At 43.5% G+C, this 23,993-nt stretch overlaps 1 protein-coding gene across 7 annotated transcripts in view; it reads right to left on the reverse strand.

The window, feature by feature from the left end:
* mRpS34 (mitochondrial ribosomal protein S34) overlaps positions 1 to 23,993 on the reverse strand; it is a 200,617-nt gene that overhangs the window by 91,779 nt on the left and 84,845 nt on the right. For all 7 annotated transcript variants that reach the window (XM_080276002.1, XM_080276007.1, XM_080276003.1 and 4 more), the window contains exon 2: positions 8,561 to 8,708. In XM_080276002.1, coding sequence (XP_080132128.1) covers positions 8,561 to 8,708 — 148 coding nt within the window. The remainder of the gene's footprint in view (positions 1 to 8,560; positions 8,709 to 23,993) is intronic.

Consider the following 23,993-nt stretch of genomic DNA (forward strand, 5'->3'; position numbering starts at 1 on the left):
CAATTCCTCACCATCAAACCTCACTGTACATTCACTAACTTCACCTCTCTCAAAGACCATCACTTTACTCTTCCCTACATTCACCTTTAGATTCTGTTTCTTACACACTCTCTCAAACTCATCCACCAAGCCTTGCAGCTCCCCTTCGTCTTCACTCAACAACACAGTATCATCTGCAAACAACAGTACAGGGAGTTTCCAAACACTATCCTCTCTCAACAGGGCCACTCCAACATCCACTACCCTACCTTGTACCTCTTTTATTACCCCATCCATGTACAGATTGAACAACCATGGAGACATGACACATCCCTGTTTCAACCCAACTTTCAAAGAGAAAAATTCACTTAGTTCACCATCCACACGCACTGCGGCCTTCGCACCATCGTACATACTCTTCACAGCATTCAACAACTTTCCATCTACTCCATATATTCTTAACACTTTCCACAATCCTTGTCTATCCACCCTGTCATATGCTTTCTCCAAATCCATGAAAGCCGCATACAACTTCTTTCTCTTCTCAAGAAACTTTTCCACTAAAGATCTAAGAATGAATATCTGACCTACACAACCTCTTCCCTTCCTAAAGCCTCCCTGTTCTTCTCCAACTAATTTCTCTGTTCTTTCTCTAACTCTGTCAATAAGTATCCTACCATACACTTTTCCTATTATACTAAGAAGACAAATGCCCCTATGATTACCACACACTTCTTTTTCCCCTTTTCTTTTGTACAAGGGAATAATTATACCTGACTCCCAATCCTCCGGGACTCTACCTTCCTCCCAGGCCAATCTGCACATCTTCCACATCCATTCTACTACTATCTCTCCCCCATGCTTCAGCATTTCACCACACACTCCATCAATTCCTGGGGCTTTCCCTGATTTAACTTTCTTCATTGCTTCCACAACTTCTATCCTACTGATTTCTTCCTGTCTTCTCACCTCCCTCCTTCTCCCAGCCATTCCCCAGTCACTAATACTCGCATTACTTCCATCCTCTATGTTCAACAATTCCTTAAAGTGTTCTCTCCATCTGCTCACTTTTTCTCCCTTCTCCCCTAGTAATCTACAATTTTCATCTTTCACTCCCCTGCTAACTTCACTTCCACCCTGTCTTACTCTTTTCACTTCTCTTCTGAACATTTTCTTCCAGTCCCTCCACTTTACACTCAAAATCCTTCCAAATTCCTCATCCACTCTATTCTTACTCTCCCATACTAATCTTTTCACCTCTCTCTTCCGCCTCTCAACCTCTTCCACGCCCCTATTTCTCATCCATTCATTGTATGCTTTCTTCTTTTGTGCCACAGCCTGTTTCACCTCTTCAGTCCACCATGCTGTTCCTTCCACACCCCTCCGTCTTCTCTTCCTTCCACACACCACATCACATGCTGCACATATTTCCTCTGTAAATATTCTACACACACCTTCCACGTCTCCCGTCTGCTCCAATTCATATTTGCCCAATCGTTCCTCCACTTCTCTCTTATACTCTGCCTTTTTCTCATCCTCTTGTAACCTTTCCACTCTCCTTGCAACTACTCCTTCCTCTCGTCTTTCCCTTCTTCTATTCCTCCATCTTACTTGAACTCTAATTCTGGCCACCATCAAGTAGTGGTCAGAAAGTCCACTCCCCGAACCTCTATAAACTCTTGCATCCATTACACATCTTCGCATCCTTTCATCCACACACACATAATCAATCATTGCCTTCCTTTCATTCAGTTCACCACCCACCCTTCTCATCACTCGCCATGTATACCTGTGGATCATTTTGTGCCTGAAGAAGGTATTGGCTATCACCAACCCCCTCCCAGCACAAACGTCCACTAACGCACTCCCATTCTCATTTATCTCAGCAGGCACACCCCACTCACCAATTATTCCATCCACCTTCACATTCCCAACTTTACCATTCATATCACCAATCAAAAACACTCTCTCATTCCTTCCAAACTTTTTCATGCACACTTCTACATTTGTCCAGAACTCTTCTCTCACTCTTCTAGCATGATCTTGCGTTGGCGCATACACACACACAATCGCCCACATTTGTATTCCAACTTTCAACTTTACCCACACAATCCTTGACCCAACTGATCCAAACTGTCTTATGCTCCTCTTCCATCTTTTACTCACAACTATACATTCTCCTTCCTTTGCCCTCTCATTCTCACCTACTCCTGCACATATACTCCATCCATACTCCCATTCTCTCACACTTTCTCCTCCCCATTTTGTTTCAGTTATTCCACATACATCCACTTTTGCATCGTCAAGCACCTGGACAATCTCTCTCTCTTTCACCTCATCATTCGCTCCCCTTACATTCCAAGTTTCAATTACAATGTCCTTTGTCCGGTCCTTGGTCGTTGTCGTTTGGTCAATCCTTGTCCGAGGCTTATTGTTTGTTTTTTTTAGTTAGTTGTTTTCCGGGGAGGGGCACTAACCCTCCGCCAACCCTTTTAGTCACCTTTTACGACAAGCAGGGATACTGGGGGAGTATTCTTGAAAAACCCCCCTACCCCAAGGGGTAAATCCAGATAAAACAAAAGTGATGATATCTAGGGTTGGTGGCAGTACTGTCAAAGACGAGGGAGAGTGGCCATGTGCAGTCTGCCACAAGGGCGTGGGAAGTAATTCCATCTTGTGCTGTGTTTGTGATAAATGGGTGCATAAGAGATGTAGTGGTATCAGAGGTAGACTGTGAGATAATGCTGATTTTTATGTGTACGGCATGTTGGGGAGAGCAGGTGGAGATTGTCAGATGTGAAAGAATTGAACTTGTTGGTGAATCTCTTGAGTGTGTGGAAGAGTTTTGTTATTTGGGAGACATGCTGTGTGCTGGAGGTGGGGCTGGAGCTAGCTCTGTGGCTAGGGTGAAAAGTGGTTGGAAGAAGTTCAGGGAGCTCTTGCCTCTCCTGACATTGAGAGGACTCTCCCTACATGCTAAGGGGTCTTTGTAAGCAGCATGTGTTAGGAGTGTAATGCTGTATGGTAGTGAGACCTGGGCAGTGAAGGAGGAGGATATTCGCCAGCTCAGACGTACAGAAATGACAATGATTAGATGGATGTCTAATGCGTCCCTGCGTCCAAGGTCTGGAGGGGCTGGGTTCACGATGGAAGAGTTGAGAGGTAGGATGGGACTGGAGTGTATTGGTATTGTGATGAGGAGAATAGATTGAGATGGTTTGGACATGTGGAGAGGATGGGGGATGATAATTGGGTGAGGAAGGTGGGAAGTGTTAATATTGGGGGTGGGGTTACAAGGGGTAGACCGAGAAAGACATTGGACGAGGTCATTAAGTGTGACCTCAGGGTTAAGGGACTGAACAGGGAGGCTACAATGGATCGTGCAGCATCGAGAGCCGCCATTAGATAACCAAGGCCGACGCATGCAAGCATGTTGGAGCCTTAAAAACGAAACAATATATATATATATATATATATATATATATATATATACATACAGTGCCCTCGCACAGTGAATGAGTTTATGGGTGGCAAACGAGCTCGTTCACTTTGAATTTATTCACTGAACAACGCATCTTATGGGAAAAACAGCATATGGGCGGCACCGCTCCCTCAAAGTCCACTTTTTGAGCCACAGAGATGTACTAAAGGGCACACTTGAAACACACAGAATACAGATATATAAAATAAAAAACACATGGTTAATTACTTTAAATGGAGCAGATGGCAGTCCTGATTGGCTTGAATACAGGTGGTTCTGAGGCAGGGAGATACACTTAGGGTGTCCCTGCCACATCACCTTCCACTCCCTCGTTCCCATCTCCAGTCTCGCCCTCATCACCTGACTGTACCACTTCTCCACCTGCCTCTGCCTCATTCACCTCTCCCATAAAACCTTCAAAGTCCAAACATGACACCACTGACATCACACCATCACTGTCTTCCCCAGGAAGTGTAGGAGACGATGTGGAGGCAACTGGCTTCTGTTGTTCTTGAGTTCGGTAGTAGGACGTGATGAGTGTTTTCTTCTGCTGACTTCCATATTGTGCCTTTCAATGCAATAACGAAAAGTCATTTCTACTCCACTGAGCACTTCCTGTGTCCTTAGGTACCTGGTTTCATTTGCCTTGACCTCTTCTCTCAGAACATCCACTGCCGTTAGAATTTTACTGATCTCTGACATAGGCAAATCTTTGTCCTCCATTGAATTCTGCTCAACAAGTTGCTCAGATCTGGCCTCTTGTGCAACGTCAACTAAGGAGGGAGGAGGGGGGGGGGGGAGTTGTTAAATATGGGAGATGGCAATTATGGCCTACTCTTTCCCCCAATTTTGTTCATTTGGGGTTCAACACATTCTTTATGGTTTTGTGGACCTGATTCCCCTGCTCAGTAGGTGGAGGCACCCATCATCCACCCACTTGGTGTAGAGGTACTCTGTTTTTCAGGGTAACTCTACATTGAGTGGCAAGCCAAATGATTTCCGGAAAACCAGGAAACCATTTACCATGCTGGGTGGTAACCTTATAACCAACCAACACCTGTTCTCTACATGACAGCAAGTGGGTTGGCGGAGGGTTAGTGCCCCTCCCCGGAAAACAACTAAAAATACGAACAAGAAGCCTCGGACCAGGATGAACCAAAAGATGACGACTAAGGACCGAACAAAGGACATCATATGGATGGCGACGTGGAAGGTAAGGGATGCAAATGATGAGGTGAAAGAAAGAGAGATTGTTCAGATGCTTGAGGGTGCGAAAGTGGATGTATATGGATAAATGAAACTAAAATGGAGAGGTGAGAGTGTGAGAGAATGGGAGCATGGATGGGGTATATGTGCAGGAGTAGGTGAGAATGAGAGGGCAAAAGAAAGAGTGTGTATTGTTGTGAGTGACAGATGGAAGGAGAATATAAGAGAGTATGGATCAGTTGGGTCAAGGATTGTGTGGGTAAGACTGAAAGTTGGAATACAAATGTGGGTGATTGTGAGTGTGTATGTGCCAACACAAGATCATGCAAGCATAGTGAGAGAAGAGTTCTGGACAAATGTGGAAGTGTGCATGGAAAAGTTTGAAAGGAATGAGAGGGTGTTTTTAACTGGTGATATGAATGGTAAAGTAGGGACTGTGAAGGCGGATGGAATAGTTGGTGAGTGGGGTGTGCCTGCTGAGATAGATGAGAATGGCAGTGCTTTAGTGGACATTTGTGCCAGGAGGAGGTAGGTGATAGCCAATACCCTCTTCAGGCACAAAATGATCCACAGGTATACATGGCAAGTGATGAGAATGGTGGGTGGTGAACTGAATGAAAGGAAGGCAATGATTGATTATGTGTGTGGATGAAAGGATGCAAAGGTGTGTAATGGATGCAAGAGCATATAGAGGTTGAGAGAATGGACTTTCTGACCACCACTTGGTGGTGGTCAAAACTAAGGTCCAAGAAAAATGGAGAAACAGAAGAAGGCAAGGACGGGAGGAAGGAGTAGTTGCAAGGAGAGTGGAAAGGTTACAAGAGGATGAGAAAAAGGAAGAATATGAGAGAAGTGGAGGAGTGATTGGGAAAATATAGACTGGAGCAGATGAAGGATGTGGAAGGTGTGTGCAGGATATTCACAGAAGAAATATGTGCAGCATGTGAGGTGGTGTGTGGGGTGAAGAGAAGACAAAAGGGGATGCAAGGAACAGAATGGTGGAATGAAGAGGTGAGACAGGCTGTGGCACTAAAGAAGAAAGCATATAGTAAGTGGATGAGAAATAGGGGTGTAGAAGAAGTTGAGGGACGGAAGAGAGAGAAGAGAGATGAAAAGATTAGTGAGAGAGAGTAAGAGGAGGGTGGATGCGGAATTTGGAAGGAATCTGAGTATAAAGTGGAGGGACTGTAAGAAAATGTTCTGGAAAGAGGTAAAGAGAGTTAGACAGGATGGCAGTGACGTTAGTCGGGGAGTGAAAGATAAAAACGGCAGATTACTAGTGGAGAAGAGAGAAAAGTGAGCAGATGGAGAGAACATTTTAATGAATTGCTGAACATAGAGAATGAAAGTAATGCGAGTATAAGTGGCTGTGGAATGGCTGGGAGAAGGAGGGGTGTGAGAAGAGAGGAAGGAATCAGTTGGATGGAAGTTGTAGAAGCAATGAAGAAAGTTAAATTGAGGAAAGCCCCAGGTTTTGATGGAGTATGTGGTGAAATGCTGAACCATAGCGAAGAGATAGTAGTAGAATGGATGTGGAAGATGTGCAGGTTGGCCTGGGAGCAAGGTAGAGTTCCAGAGGATTGGATGTCAGGTATTATTATTCCCCTGTACAAAGGAAAAAGGGAAAAAGAAGTGTGTGGTACTCATAGGGGCATTTGTCTTCTTAGTGTAATAGGAAAAGAGTATGGTAGGATACTTATTGACAGAGTTAGAGAAAGAACAGAGGAATTAGTTGGAGAAGAACAGGGAGGTTTTAGGAAGGGAATAGGCTGTATAGATCAGATATTCATTCTTAGATCTTTAATGGAATAGTTTCTAGAGAAGGGAAAGAAGTTGTATGCGGCCTTCATGGATTTGGAGAAAGCATATGACAGGGTGGAGAGGATTGTGGAAGGTATTAAGAATATATGGAGCAGATGGAGAAGTTGCTGAATGCAGTGAAGAGTATGTCTGATGGGGCTAAGGCTGCAGTGCGTGAGGATAGTGAACTGAGTGAATTTTTCTATTTGAAGGTTGGCTTGATACAGGGATGTGTCAAGTCTCCATGGTTGTTCAATCTGTATATGGATAAGGTTATAAAAGATATACAAAGTAGGGCAGTGGATGTTGGAGTGACCCTAATGAAAGTGGATAGTGTTTGGAAACTCCCTGTACTGTTGTTTCCAGATGATACTGTGTTGTTAAGTGAACACGATGAGAAGCTGCAAGGCTTTGTGAATGAGTTTGGGAAAGTGTTTAAGAAACAGAATCTAAAGGTGAATGTAGGGAAGAGTAAAGTTATCGTCTTCGAGAGAAGTGAAGTCAGGGAATGTACAGTAAGGTTGGATGAGAAGGAAATGGAAAATGTGAGTACGTTTAAGTACTTGGGTAGTGTGATGAGTAAGGATGGAAGTTTGGAGGGTGAAGTGCTTGAAAACATACAACAAGAAAGAAAGGTTGCTGGTTCCTTGAAAGCAGTGATAAGAAATAGGGAAGTGAGCATGGAAGTGAAAAAGTTACAACATGACAGTACTGTGATACCAACATTAACATATGGAAGTGAAGCTTGGACCTTTTGGAGGGACACAAGTCAAGAGTAAGAGCAGTGGAAATGAGTTATTTGAGAGGAGCATGTGGAGTCACATGCAGAGACAGACTGACAAATGACGACATGAAGGAGCGTTGTGATGTGGATGTGATAGAAAGCGTTAGGAGAAACACACTGAAGTGGTTTGGCCATGTGGAGAGGATGGGGAGAGAGAGACTGATGAGGTGAGTGTATGTGAGTGAGTTGGAGGGGGAGAGAGGGAGGGGGAGGCCAAGGATGAGATGGAGGGATGGAGTGGAGAGGTATATGATGGAGGGGGGCAGGAGCTGGGAGTAAGGCAGTGAAATGGTGGGGGACAGGGCAACGTGAAGACAATTTGTTTGTGGCCACCCTGTATGGGATTAAGGCGTATGGCAATAGTTAGATAGATAGATCGTTCACTAGGCAAATCATTTACTCTGAATACATTCGCTGTGCAAGGGCTCTGTACAGGGGGAAAAAAAAAATTGGTCAATGAACCAGTTGACGTTATGAATGCTCACAGGTGTTTCAACAAAAGTGTCGAAGGTGCCAGGAGGCCTTGTGGAAACCTAGCGTAATTTGAAAACAAATAACAATCACTTTTCGCGTGGATAGTTAATGTGATATTGGAAATATTTTAAACCATATTTTTGGAATTCATAAGGTTTCAATTTTATCTGGATGTGCCAGAATCTAGGCTAAAGGAGTCTGTATCAATGAGGTTTTACTGTACTACTCATGAAGAAGTGCTATGACAACTATGTGAAATAAACTGCAAAAGGGCATATTATAGGCCAACTTACAGTAAAATGGGTACACTGTATATATTTTCTAGTACTAGTATAGGCTACTGTATTAATTTATTTCAAACATGTCCAATCAGATTAAGCCGGTGTAGGTTTATATCCAAGGGGAGGTTGGAGTTTGTTGCTCATGTAATGCCACTCAGGGACGAGTGAGGCCGGTCACTCTCATCTTGTATGTCGAGACCAACTGCCTAGCCCCAGGCTCCTACGCTCCTCATGGGGCAATGTAGGATTGGATGATGGATGGATGGATGGTGCTTGAAATCCCACCTCAAGACAGTACTATCGAATATAAATGATTATTGGCTGCATCAGATGAGGCTTCCCTCAAATTAGTCCTTTATGGGGAGGGTCTACTGTATTTCAGAAGATGAAAGAACAATACTTAGCTACTTGATAATAAAACTAGGAGGACATGAAACCTTACAAAATAGTGTAGTTCATTATACCGTAATGTATAAATTAACAAATACCACTATCAGATGCGATATGCAATGACATACATAAAACATGGATACAGGTAAAAGAAAATTATCTCACTTCATCCATATGTGGACGACCAGTGTCAAAGTATGGCTCAGCTGTGATGATCCTGTAGAAGCAGGGCTCAGGGTACCTTCCAAAGCGGCTCCTCACAACCATTCTTCCAACACCAAAATTCTTAAGACGGCCTACTATCTCCCATAATCTGTGGGGTAATGAAAAACATCACATTTAAATTCAAATCTAGGAAATTTTCTCAAATAATGTACCTGACTACAAAATTACAGATTCTATTGAACAATTTCCATAACTGGTGAACAGCTGCCAGGATTATTTTTTGTACAAGGACTAATACACACACACACACACACACACACACACACACACACAGGACATCATCAGAGGCGGAGCTCCATACATATCATGTGAAAATAATGCAAAATCAGCAGCAAAAAGGAAGCATGCCTATTGTGAGTATGTGAACTGAGTGCATGAGTGGTGGTTCTGTCTCATTTCAGTGAAAACAAGCTGGAGGTGTCGGTCAAACAGAGTAAAACAGTAACGGTTCTAAATTTTGTACAACTGCACCATGGTGGAGAGAAGCAGGTCATTGTTTACATCCAATGATAGTGAGTTCACAGGGTCCTCCAATAATGACCAAAGCAATGGAAGTAACAATCTGAACCAAACATGAGTAACAAATGTGGAGAAAATGCCTGGGAAGAATGCCTAGGAATTAAAACAGGTATGGGCAATAATTAGCAAATTACAAGAACAAACCTCAGAACAGGAGAGGAAGATAAAAAGAGCTAAGAAATAGGTTAGAGAGCATTTGCCAGCGCAGTACTGACCAGGAGAGAAAGGTGTCTGAATTAAAAGTGGGTAATGAAACAACTGCAAGTAAAATAAAACAGCGTAAATGGGAAAATATGAGATTGGACGAGGAGAGGGACAAGATGAAATGTAAACTTGATGGGCATGAATCTAAAACTAAGACGCATAAGGAACATATCAAGGAAATCTAAGAACATCATAAGGGGTTGAAAAAAAACTCAACAGGAATATAAAAAAAGTCTTAAGAATATTTTAAAGGACAGAAAAAGGAAAACCAGGGAAAAGGTGCAGAGGAAAGCAGTGAATGTACTTAAAAGTAAAGAATCACTTACCAGAGATCCTGCAGACAAGAAAAAGTGCATGATTATCTCAAGTTTGAAAGAAAAACCGATGTCAGTGAGGTCAGAAAGAGAAAGGGAAGAACTGAGAAGGCGAAGGAAATAGTGTCAATAGTTATGGAAGGAAAGGACAAAGCCCATGAGGAGATCAAAGAAGTGTTTAGGCTGGGAAATATGTGGAGGGAGGGGCAAGGCCACTCAAAGTAAAATATCAATCCCAGGTCACAGTAAATGAAATAATCAACAAGACTTGGAAATTGGCAGATAAGGAAGGATTCAAAAATATCCGGAAAGAGAGATGCAAATGAGGAAGAGAGAGCTAAAATAAAAGGAACTTGTTAAGAAAGCGAGAGAAAAAATTGACCAGAGAACGCAGAAAGACAAGACTGAGTACTACTGGAGAGTTATGGATCAGAAACTGAGGAGGTGGTACCGAAGAAGTGAGGGAGAGACGACAGAATAGCAAACAATGCCAAAGATTGAAAGTGGCATATGCTAATGTAGATGGTCTAACCTCAGCAACGCTAGAAACAGACGATTTCTTGAGGGTAAATGAGCCAGACATTATGTGCTCAATAGGGATCAAACTAAGACAGAATACAGTACTGAAATCCAAATGGGGGATGGGAAATACAAACTATGGACAAGACAGAGAAAAGAAAAAACAGGAGGAGAGTGATGACAGCAGTGAAAAACAGCCTAAATGTATATAGTGGGGAACTGGAGTCATCACAAATTCTAGTTCATAGTCTAGCCTGCCAGTTGTCCACAGTGTAGCTTTTGGACAGAAAACTGAAACTGTGGACTACTTGAAATATCCATATATATGTATATATTTCTATATATTTTGTGGTAGATGGGGGCGCTCACCATCCACTCACTCGATGTAGTGCTGTTCTCGGGTGTCTGCCCTTTCCTCTCCTCTCTCCATTCCTTCCTTCCTCTTCTGTCTTTCTTTGCTTCATTCTTTCCTCGTCCTTCTGTCTACGGGTGACTTTACACTCCCTCTTTCGTCTTTCTTTCTTTCATTCTTTCCTCTTCCTTCTGCCTATGGGTGACCCTACACTGAGTGACAAGCCTAATGGTTTCCTGTACACCCGGAAACCATTTACTACACTGGGTCGTAACCATATTAACAAATTATGGCACCTGGTGGTTCAGTGGGAAATTACAGCACTCCAATCGGATTGAGCCGGTGAAGGTTTATATCCAAGGGGTGGTTGAGGTTATTGCTCATGTAATGCCACTCAGGGATGAGTGAGGCTGGTCACTCTCATCTTAAATGTCAGGACCAAATTGCCTAGCCCTGGGCTTCTACGCTTTTCATGGGGCAACGTAGAATTGGATGAAGGATGGATGGATGAATTCTACAGTATATATTTCTGACAAACATATTTTTCTAATTTATTTTCTGTATAACATGTAACATACATGCAATATTGTATGATAACTGCAAGTGCTTCTTTGTCCTTGTGTTCGTCATTGAGCGGGTTTGTCTTGGGATATATTCAATACCGGTACATACTTCACTCATTTTTCTTTAAATCCAGCAGCAGCATTCAGTGAATTCATCCAAGTACTTTGTTGCAATACGTTCCATTACATGGCAGTCATCTAATCTTAGCAACAACGTGTGTAGTATCTCGCACTTATACCGAAATATGTTTCCCGGCTTGAACAATAACATAGCCAGCCCAGCTGACCGACCCCGGGTGTCGTCTGCAAAGAGTGACATGCTGGAAGTTACCATTCCGCTCAGTACGCATGCACCGAGTGCCCTTATAGCTGCTATGCCGAAAGTATCTCAAGCATCGTGCCATTTATCAACAATCTATCTATCTATCTATAGACCGACGCCCTAATCCCGCAAAGAGTGGCCGCAGACAAAACACCTTCAAGTCGCTCTGTCACCCACCATTTGATTACCCTCCCCCCAGCTTACTACCCCCTCCCTCATATACCACTCAAATCCATCCCTCCACCTCAACCTTGGTCTACCCCTCCCTCTCCCTCCCTCCACCTCACCTACATACACCCTCTTAGTCAGTCTTTCATTCTCCATTCTCTCCACATGTCCAAACCACCTCAGTATATTTCTCCTAATCTTCTCAACCATATCCACATCAACCCCACAACGTTCCTTCACTTCTTCATTCATCAACCTGTCCCTCCATGCCACTCTACATGCTCCTCTCAAGTAACTCATTTCCACTGCTTTCACTCTTGACTTGTTCCCCTCTTGCAAGGTCCATGCCTCGCTTCCATATGTCTGGGTACGGATCACAATACTATCATGCAGTGACTACTAAACTTCCACACTCACCTCCCTATTTCTCATCACTGCTTTCAGTGAACCAACAACCTTACTTCCCTGCTGTACCTTTTCACGCACTTCATCCCCCAAAGGTCCGTCCTTACTCATCACACTACCCAAGTACTTGAATGCACTCACATTTTCCATATCCTCACCATCCAACCTCACTGTACATTCTGTGACTTCATTCCTCTCAAACACCATAGCTTTACTTTTGTTTACATTAACTTTCAGCTTCCTCCTACACACTGTCCCAAATTCATTCGCCAAACCTTGCAACTCCCATTCATCTACACTCAACAATACTGTATCATCAGCAAACAGCAACACCGGAATCTTCCAAATCACACCATCATTCATTAGAGCTACCCGCATATCCACTGCCCTACCTTGCACCTCCTTACAATCCCATCCATGTATATATTAAACAGCCATGGAGACATCACACAACCCTGTTTCAGTCCCACATCGAGATCAAAGAACATTGTTTCTGGGTACATAATAAGTCACTTCAGTAACCACTGGCTGTTCTAGAATGTGTGAAAGGGCCCTAAATTGGTATTTGTTAAATTTCCTTACAAATTTTGCAGTATTCACACACGGATGACATGCTTTTATTAATATTAGATACTACATCTTTATACATAAAGCTGAATAATGAAAATTACTTTCAAGTGTTGCTGTTTGCTGATGATACAGTATTGTTGAGTGAAGATGAATGGGAGTTGCAAGGTTTGGTGAATGAATTTGGGACAGTGTGTAGGAGGAGGAAGCTGAAAGTTAATGTAAACAAAAGTAAAGTTATGGTGTTTGAGAGGAATGAAGTCACAGAGTGTGCAGTGAGGTTGGATGGTGAGGATATGAAGAATGTGAGTGCATTCAAGTACTTGGGTAGTGTGATGAGTAAGGATGGAACTTTGGGGGATGAGGTACGTGAAAGGGTACAGCAGGGAAGAAAGGTTGTTGGTACACTGAAAGCAGTGATGAGAAATAGGGAGGTGAGTATGGAAGTTAAGAAGTCACTGCATGATGGTATTGTGATCCCTACCCTGACGTATGGAAGCGAGGCGTGGACCTTGCAAGAAGGGAACAAGTCAAGAGTGAGAGCAGTGGAAATGAGTTACTTGAGAGGAGCATGTGGAGTGACGTGGAGGGACAGGTTGACGAATGAAGAAGTGAAGGAACGTTGTGGGGTAGATGTGGATGTGGTTGAAAAGATTAAGAGAAATACACTGAGGTGGTTTGGACATGTGGAGAGAATGGAGAATGAAAGACTGACTAAGAGGGTGTATGTAGGTGAGGTGGAGGGAGGGAGAGGGAGGGGTAGACCAAGGGTGAGGTGGAGGGATGGAGTTGAGTGGTATATGAGGGAGGGGGGGGTGAGATGGGGGGAGGGGAGTCAAATGGTGGGTGACAGAGTGACTTGGAGGCGTTTTGTCTGCGGCCACCCTTTGCGGGATTAGGACGTCGGGCTATAGATAGATAGATAGACTTTCAAGTATAGTTTAAACTAAGGAACAACAAACATAAAAATCCGTAACTACTGTAATTACCGTACTATCTACCGCCATTTTCTGAGAACGATACTATGGACACCTGGCGGGCTACACCATGAACTAGAATTCGTAAAGACTCCAACTGGGAAAATCTATGACTTAAGTGATCAACATGGTAATAGAAAACAGAGGCAATGGCAAGAGAGACATTGCAGTAACATATGTCCCCCCCAAGACAAGGGCATGGAATGAGAAGGAATATCAGGAGATGTCGTCGGATATGGTTAGATACCTACGGAAAGTGAATGAAAATGCAACAACATAATCCACATAGGCGACTTCAATTGTAAAGAAGTAAATTAGGATGAGTGGGACTCAGGTAGTAGTGAAGATTCGTGTGGCAGTAGACTTAATAAACGTAGCAATGGATAATGAAATGACCAAGTGGATCAAAGAAGAGACAAGATTTATGGGGAATGACACACCAGCAAGACTACATTTAATTCTAACCAAAGAACTTGATGCAACTGAATCTCTGAAATATCTGTGTCCTATAGGAAAAAGCAATCATGTAGTGATAGTTACAAATACTAGAAGGAACTGCGAAGACAAGATGAGCTATAAAGGCATGGAAGATACAACTTTGGGAAGGAAAACTTTACAGGATTGAGAAAATTTTTCAAAGAAGCGGACTGGGGAGAATTCTGTGAAACAAGAGATATACAGAAGAGGTGGGATATCTTTCTAGACTTCTATATGACGGGTGCAGAAAAGATTGTGCCAAAAGTAGGTGGGAAATAGAACTGGAGGAATGACTGGTTCAACAAGAGGTGTATGATAATAAGGTCTGGAACAAATGGAGAAAGAGAAGTAATGACAGAACAAAGGAAGAATATAAAAGAACTAGAAATGAACATTCAAAATTACATAGGATGCAAAAAAGAAACCGAAAAGGTATAGTTGACAAATGTAAGGAAGAACCCAAATCGTTTTACAGGTTTGTTAATGGCATACTGATACAAAGGGAAGGAATCAATAAGCTGAACATAGAGGAAATGTCTATAAAGATGAAATTATGCAAGCTGAATAATGAACAAATGCTTCCAATCAGTCTTCACAACAGACAGTGATTCTGTGGAGGAGAAGGCAGTGACTAGAAATGTATTGTTAAAAGATGTAAAGGCCGAAGTGCAAGAAGTATAAGAATTACTGGAAACTCAAGATGTGAGGAAGGCCCCAAGACCAGACGGGATCTTTAATTGGATACTAAAGGAATGCAGAGAACAAATGGCGAATAAGATTCATGGTTTAATTGAGTGTTCTCTGGAAGAGGGAAAGCTGCTAGGGAAAGGAAGAGGGCCAATGTGGTACCAATTTATAAGGGAGGGAACAAGGAAAAACCCCTGAATTACAGACCAGCGTCCCTGACCAGCATGGTTGCGAAATTTATGCAAGAGAATCCTGAAAGACAGAGGGATAAAATAACTGGAGGAATTGGACATTTTGGCAGAAAGTCAGTTGGAATTCAGAAGTGGAAGGTCGTGTGTTTCCAACTTGTTAAGCTTCTACTCAAGGGTGACAGACGTGCTACAGGAGATAGTTGGGTGGATTGTGTTTGTTTAGATCTGGAGAAAGCCTTTGACAAGGTACCCCACAAGCAACTAATTTGGAAACTGGAACACATAGGAGGACTGAAGGGGAATCTCTTAGAGTGAGTGAAAGACTTCTTGGGAGACAGACAAATGTGGATGGTAATAAAAGACAGGATGTTTGGATGGAAAGAAGTAACAATAGGGGTCCCACAGGGCTCAGTGTTAGCACCTGTAATATTCCCGATTTACGTAAATGATATGGTGGATGGAATGAACAGTTATGCAAGTCTGTTGCTGATGATACGAAGATCATGAGGAGAGTAGAAGTTGAAGAAGACTGTAAAATGCTGCAAGAGGACCTGGATAGGATTCATGATTGAAGCCGGACGTGGAAAATGAAATTCAATGCAAAAACAAATGTAAAATAATGGAAATGGGTAAAAGTATAGACAGACCATCACTGAATTATTTGATGGGTAATGAACCGATCACAAAAGCAAGAGAAGAGAAGGACTTGGGAGTGCTGGTCCAGGATAATCTGTCACCTGGAAAACGCATTCACAAGGCAGTTAGAAAGACATATAATCTCTTGACTAATAAAAGAGTAGCATTTCATTACATGGATGAGGATATCATGAAAAAATTGACAGTGGCCATGGTCCACCCCAGGTTGGAATATGCGGTAGTAGTATGGTCCCCACATAAAAAGAAAGATGTAAACAAGATTGAGAGAATACAAAGAACAGAAACCAAGATGGTCCCTAGCCTGGCAGATCTGTCGTACAGGGAATGGCTGGAATAACTGGAACTGCCTTCCTTAGAAGAATGGAGAGAGAGGGACGACATGATTGCAGTGTTAAGGGCCTGGATGGGAGAAGAAAAAATTAACAGAGAAGATCTGTTTTTATGGGAAGGGAGAGTAACAGAAGGACATGGAATGAAACTAAAACAACAAAGTTGCTTGAAGGATATCAAGAAATATAGTTTTCCAAACAGATGCACAGACTTGTGGAACAGACTGGATGAAGAAATCATCCAGTCTAAAAACTTAAATGAGTTCAAAGCAAAATTTGACTTACTGAGAAACAGAGACGGGACCCAAAGGGGCATAGCTCACTTCCTGTACAGTATGTCACAACTAGGTATATACAGCTACATAAATACACACACACACACACACACACACACATATATATATATACATACACAGTAGGCTCGCCCAGTGCGCGTCATCACAGTGAGCAAATCGCATTGTGCGCAAGTGATCAAAAATCATAACGAAAAACCTTGAATGCGTGAGTTTACCCGACAAAACACGAGGTAGAGGCAAGAAGTGGCTTAAAAACGCCATTTTCCATCAGTACGCGACTCCCCCCCCCCCACACACACACAACGTGCCAATAGTAACCTAGAGGCTCACGGGGAAGGTGCTCAAGAGGAGTCTACAATAAGATACCGCCAATAACAGCTTCAATAATAACGTTTTTGGCAATAACAGTAAGTTAGAATAGATACCCAGTTTCTATAATGATCTTTATTTCGTGAATACCAAGTTGTTATACTGCCAATACGTCCATAACAAGATGAGGAATGAAACAAACAAGCAAGAAGAGATGAAGAAAATTGCCGAAAATGTGAGCAGTGGCGAGGAGGAGAGGGAGGATCCTCCCCTCACCACCTCCCCTGACTCGCCCACCGCTGTCCTCCACTGCCCCACCTGACTCACCAGCCGCCTCCCTCTCCACCTTCACAGCCCCACCTGACTCACCTGCTTCACCTGGCATACCTGCAACCCCCACCATAATGACTGTTGCTGCATTCTGGAAGAAATATAACATTCAACAGGCCGTAAATTTCTTCGTCAAAGCCTGGAATAATACAACATTGGCAATCGTTAAACAAGCATGGTGTGGCCGGGGTGGTGGCGGGGGCACTGTAAGTGCGTTGCCGCGCCTCAGAACTCTTGTTGTTTTAATCCATCAGGCCTGTTGTCTACTGTTGCTAAGATGACTGCCCATATTTTTGTTATTGCAGCTATATCTGTAGTACAATGTCTGAAAAATTTGACATTTTTTATGTCTCTAAGGGCCAAAAAATGTCCAGGTATGAAGGGGTACCGCCCATATGTAATTAATCCATAAGATTATGTATTCCCAGTACGCGAATTCCCAGTGCGCGAGGTCGTGGACCACCCAATCTCTCCCGCACTGTGCAAGCCTACTGTATAAATATATATATACATATATACAGTAAGACCTCACTATAACGGACTAATTGGAGCCAAAGCCATTCCGAAAAATGCAAAATTCTGATAAAAGTAACATCCGGACTTCCCCCTGCTGACCCAGACTTTTTCCAATACTGTATATCAGACATTAGTCCAGATCACACCATTGGTTTATCTGTTTTGACAACCATTGTGGTACTGTACTGTGTTATACCTTCATAACAATAATCGAATGGTATAACATGTATAATAATACTGTACTGTACACTGATAAAGATGTCTTTTATTTACCTTATTGTGGTGAACACAGCTGAAGTGGTCTGGCAATACAAGCTGCTTCTGACTTTATCAGACTGTTTCCGATATTTAGAAATTTAGTCTAGTAGCTCCACAATTCCGATAAGCGAATTCCGGTCTCTTGAAGTCCATTATATAGAGGTTTTACCGTATATATATATATATATATATATATATATATATATATATATATATATATTACATATCAGTTTAACAATGTAACTGGTTAGTTAAAACCCCATCGTCAGGCGAAGTATCGTATATTGGGGTACTTTTAACATGTAAAGTAATGGGGAGCGTTTATCAGCCTTGGGTTTCTCCCCCAAACCAAGTCCAAAACCCACCCAAATGAACCCAAAAACAAGTTTAACCCCTTAACCGCGGGGCGTCACTTTCGTGACGCTCGGCTACAATGGATCATACCGTGGGGCGTCACTTTTGTGATTCTGTGTTATTTTGAATTATCCCGGGCTCTCAAGTGGTGGCTTGTATCATATATCAGTACTGCCAATGTCCAACACTAGTCAGCACTCCAAATCTCATCTGTACTCCCATCCATTGTTGACATTTTAGCTATTTTAACCCCTTCCTGACTCCCCTCCTTACCTGCCCTCCATTACCCTCTCCTCTCACCTCCCACACCGTGCTGCACTACGGAAATTTCCCCCTTCTCTTTCCACAGATTTCATCCATTGAAATAAGCCCTATGCCCTATATTTTTACCCAATAATATTTACCAAAAAAAAAAAGGTAAGTGATAGTGTTATACTCCAGAAATTGCCTAATTATCACCTGACAACACCTCACGTGCATTCATTCGCTACATTACCACGGTAATTTCCCCTTTGATTTATGCCTTGTAATCGATGTCTGTAATAAAAATATATATCAGAAAGGAAGGGAGAATTCTAATTGACATTTACAGTCACCTGGAACTACCTATTTCTATATTTATTGCCGAGATTTTCTACCTATAAAAAATTAGCATGTAAGTTAGCAGCAGTAAGCCTAAAGTGTCATTGTCAACCCTTCCCTTCTCAGATAATTTACCCCCTTCTTGACTCCCCTCCCTACTTGCCCTCCATTACCCTCTCCTCTCACCTCTCACGCCGCGCTGCGCTACGGAAATTTCCCTCTTCTTTTTCCACAGATTTCATCCATTGAAATAAGCCCTATGCCCAATATTTTTACCCAATAATATATACAAAAAAAAAACAGGTAAGTGATAGTGTTATACTCCTGAAATTGCCCAATTATCACCTGACAAAACCTCACGTGCATTCATTCGCTACATTACCACGGTAATTTCCCCTTTGATTTATGTCTTGTAATCGATGTCTGTAATAAAAATATATATCAGAAAGGAAGGGAGAATCCTAATTGACATTTACTTTCACCTGGAAGTACCTATTTCTTTATTTATTGCCGAGATTTTCTACCTATAAAAAATTAGCCTGTAAGTTAGCAGCAGTCAGCCTAAAGTGTCATTGTCAACCCTTCCCTTCTCAGATAAGCCGCGGCATTTAGTTCCTTGTCCTCCACTGCAGAGACAACATGTCGCACTCGCGCCCCGCCATTCCTGCCGCTTCTGCGCCCATTGCAAAGGGCCCCGTGACCTCTACCCCCAAGAAAAGTGTTGAGGCAAGCAGGAAAGGCCTCAGTGACTCTGCAGTGGCACGAGAACTTGCTGAATTGTCGATGATGATAATGGACAGCGATTTTGACGATTCCGGTGAATCGTGTGATGAGCCGGGTGAACTTATCGCGCCAGAAACAGCGACAACAAGTGCTCCTACCAGTGAATCTGTGTGTAGCTCCAAGGGAAAGGAGCCTTTAGTGCAGGAAGGAAAAGAATTTGGGAAGGGAGTGAAAAGGCGGCGTGTTAGCCCCAGAACAATGCCCCCACGTGACCCAGCCCGCCATGAGTCACGAGATCATTCACCTCCCCGTTCCCCAAGCCCCGCTTTACTCATCTCGTCATCATCGTCGGCTGAGTTATCTCCGAAGTCTTCGTCGTCGGAGTCACCACCAGCATCAACAGTGAAGGCCGGCCGTAGAGGTAGAGGTAGATCTAAGAGAGTGAGAAGTAGTGTAGCTAGTAGGGTAAGGGCTGCTAGTGCTGTACAGCAACCTAGGGTCAGTGCGAGTGACCTTGACCGTGATAAGCCTCCCTCTCAGTCAACCTCCACCACCACCACCACCACCATCCCTCCACCGCCACGCCAGGGAATCCTGGACGCCTTCGCGTGGACAGAAGGGTCAGATTTTGTCCCCGAAAACCTGGTTTTCGATGAGAGCTCGTCAGGAGTTCAGCCTGCCTTCACTATGGACGAAAATGCTGAGTGTGTCGACTACCTTTTGGCCTTCCTAGATGACGAAGTCATGCAGCACATATGTGATGAGACTAACAGGTTCGAATCACAACGTGCTGCTAGTGGTACAGGTGCAGCCAAGATGCAACAGTGGACCATGCTGGGAGTGCAGGAGCTGTATGTGTTCTTTGCCCTCATGCTTCTTATGCCACACTCCAAGAAGCATGAGTTGGAAGAATACTGGTCCATGGACCCCTTACTACCCTCACCCACCTTCAATAAGTACATGGCCAGAGATCGCTTCCGGAACATCATGGGAAACCTGCACTTTGCTGACAACGATGAACCCTCCCAAACCGACCCACTCTGGAAGATCCGGGAGATTCTGAACAGAATGAAGGATAAGTTCATGTCATTCTTCCACCACTTTCAGAAGGTTGTCATTGATGAGTCCTTGGTTCTGTTCAGAGGACGTCTTCGGTTTGTCCAGTACATTCCAAGCAAACGCCATCGCTTTGGAATTAAGTTCTTTGTACTGTGCGACTGTAAGACGGGGTACATCCTTGACTTCGTCATCTATTCAGCCAGCACTGTCGATCTCGATAAAACACACCCCCTTGGCTTCTCAGGCTGTGTAGTGAAAGTGCTCCTAGAAAAGTATTTTATGTGCTGTATACAGACAACTATTATACAGCACTGAAACTTGCCAAATACCTTTCTGAGCACAGCATTGGCTCCTGCGGCACTGTCAAAAGTAATCGTGCCAACTTCCCCAAATTCCCAGAGGCAGGAAACTCGCAGCGAGGAGACGTGCACCTACGCAAGTCTGAGAAGATGCTGGCAATACGGTGGCATGACAAGAGAGTCATGCACATGCTCACCACCGTACATAAGGGGGAGATGAGAGACAGTGGGAAGGTCGACCGTAGGACAGGCGAACCTGTGATGAAACCTGATGCTGTGTTGGACTATAATATAAACATGCGGCTGGTGGACAAGTCCGACATGATGATTGGTGAGATCGACTGCCTCAGGAAGAATACTAGGTGGTACAGGAAAGTTTTTCTGCATCTCATAGATATGACAATGCTGAACGCCTTCATCCTGTACAAGATGAAGGTAAAGCCACTATAATATAAACATGCGGCTGGTGGACAAGTCCGACATGATGATTGGTGAGATCGACTGCCTCAGGAAGAATACTAGGTGGTACAGGAAAGTTTTTTTGCATCTCATAGATATGACGATGCTGAACGCCTTCATCCTGTACAAGATGAAGGTAAAGCCACCCAAGTCCTTCTCCCTGAGGTTGTTCGCCAGGACTTGTGTCCAGCAGCTGCTGGAAAAATATGGTAAGGTGCAAGCAGCAACTCCAAGGCGCCATCCAGTTACACTTCCCGACCGACTTGAGCAGAGGGCGTATATGGATCGGCACAGACTTGAGCTAATGCCTGCCACAGGGAAAAGGAAGGCTGCGATTCGCAGGTGTCAGGTATGTGCGCATACCACACGCCGCACACCTGAGCATAAACGCACCTCTTGGCAGTGCGCTGAATGCCAGGTTCCCCTCTGTGTAACCTGCTTCTTCGATTATCACAGCCAGAAGCAGTTCTAACAGTGCAAGTGTGGAAGCAGAATTATTTGGAAATAATGTGTAAATAATGTGTAAATAGCAGGTGAAAGCAATGGATGTTCAGTTCATATGATTGAACAGTGTACTATAGTTTCATCTTACTGAAAGTGACAGTGAATAACATATTGTAAGTAAAATAGAAGGGTAAATATTGAAAATAGAATAGAAAATGTAAATAGTAATGTAAGTAATTAGTAATATAAGAATATGAGTACAAATAATTTATGTTATAACAGTGAGAGTGAATCCGTGGCTCTCTACGTATTTTACTGACTGAAAAATTGAATGACTTCAGTGACAATAAAATAATATGACTGAATGAAACTTATGGAGAAAGACTCCAGATATATATACAGTACTCGTCAGAAGTATTCAGCGTTGTCCGCCGGGCGCGCAATACTTATGGCCCAAAAAGAATCACCCATTTTTTGGGGTAAGAATTGAGCCACAAGTTTGAGCTCCGAGCATGACGTCACGGTAGCCTGAGGCCTTCCGACACGCTGGTTGGTTCCCGCCTCAGTCACCCACGGGCTGCCTGAGAGAGAGGAACTCCGCCGAGTGTCCCTCTCAAATTGCGCCATTTTTTACCGAGTGTCCCGCAGTGTTTTGGCCTTTAAAACTTTGTTATGGCACCTACCCGTGAACTATCGAGTGAAATCATATCCCAGATCATTGCTCTAAAGGAGGCAGGCCACCAGACAAAGGAAATTAGTGAATTGGTTGGTGTGGCACGATCGACAGTGCGTCGTTGGTGTGCGCGGTTTTGGGAGGAAAACAGTGGTGAAGTTCCCACAAAGAAACCGAGGTCTGGTAGGCCTAGGAGAACTTCCCCAAGGTCTGTTAATGTTTTAAAACGTGCAGTGGAGTTTAATCCTCGTGTGAGTGCAAGGAAAATTAAGGAGAGCAACCCAGAAGTGTTTGGTGAGGTGTCAGTGAGAACAGTGTCTCGTAGGGTGCATGAGCTTGGTTACACAAGTCACAGGCCTGTGAAAATGCCTCTTCTCTCTAGCAGCCAGAGAATTCGTAGGCTTGCCTTTGCTAATAAATATCTAAACTGGGGTGAGGAGCAATGGTTGTCAGTGTTGTGGTCTGATGAGGCAACGTTTAGTGTTACCTGTAACAGAGGAGCACGCAAAGGTAGTGACCCACTTGACCCACGGTATGTAGAAAGCACAGTTAAACATCCTGATTCACTCATGGTATGGGGTTGTTTCTCAGGGAAGGGTTTGGGGAAGCTTGTTGTACTTCCCAAGAACCTCAGAGTGAATCAGGATGTTTACCTGGAGCTTCTGTGTGATCATTTACCAGACTTCTTCGAGCTAACAGGTGCACGAGTGTTTCAGCAGGACGGTGCACCTGCTCACAAGGCCAAATCGGTCACCAATTGGCTTCGTGACTGCGAGGTATCATTCATGACAGACTGGCCAGGAAATAGCCCAGACCTCAACCCGATTGAAAACCTCTGGTACCTCGTAAAGAAGAGTCTCCAAGGGAAGGACGTGAGCTCTCTGCCTAAGCTGGAAGCCGCCATTCGTGACTCCTGGGACAAAATACCGCTCCAGCACCTCAGGAGCCTCGCCCTTTCACTTCCAAGACGTCTCAGGTCCGTGAAGAAACGTAAAGGCTACCCTACGAAGCACTAAAGGTAAATAAAATGCATTATTTATATGTTTTTTCAATGTTGAAAGGTTTGTTTCTCAGGAGGGACGCAGGGCACTCCATACTTCTGACGAGCACTGTAAGTGTGATATAGTAATAGAAATATAAAGTGTGAGGGGTTTTATGAATAATAAATGACAGAGTGCCTAGAGCGAACTAGCGCAAGTGAGGCGATCAGACGCGCTCGTAATTTCCATTGCTTTCACACTGTTTTTTTTTTTAGTATGGATCCCAAACTACTTGAAAATGGTAGAATAGTGTTTATAGTGTTTGTATCTGGCTGTGGTAATCATATAACAGGTTGTCGGGAAGTGTAAAGTGGAGACTTAGTTACCCTACTTCAGAGGTCTCCACAAGTCCTACGGAAACTGACGAAGGCTCAACAATCATTCCAGGAGAAAGCTGAAGGTATGTGCTATAAGCATATATAATTTTATTATTCTAGGACTAATAACTGATTTTTAGCAAATATTTTTTGAGAGTCTGTCGGAGCCCAAATAACCCCGCGGGACACGCAAGTAATTGGTAAACAAGCCCGCGGTGTAGGGGTTAAAGCTAATCTAGATGGCCTAACAGCTGTCAAGGAAGCTGACCTAGGCTTAAACCCTGTAAATAACTCACTGAAACAAAAAAATAAAGCCTGAAAATCATAAAGAATATGTTAGAAAATTTCAAACATGTCTGGTTCCAGTTATCATCCTTGCCGTCCCATCCGAGGCTATGGGACATGAGGTGCTCCCTAGCACTCACTCATCCTCCTCAAAGCCCTCAAACCCCTTCTCTAGGGG

Source organism: Coenobita brevimanus, chromosome 63 (assembly GCF_032717465.1).
Source record: "Coenobita brevimanus isolate Jiangsu-jjx chromosome 63, ASM3271746v2, whole genome shotgun sequence".
Classification (NCBI taxonomy): Eukaryota; Metazoa; Arthropoda; class Malacostraca; order Decapoda; family Coenobitidae; genus Coenobita; species Coenobita brevimanus.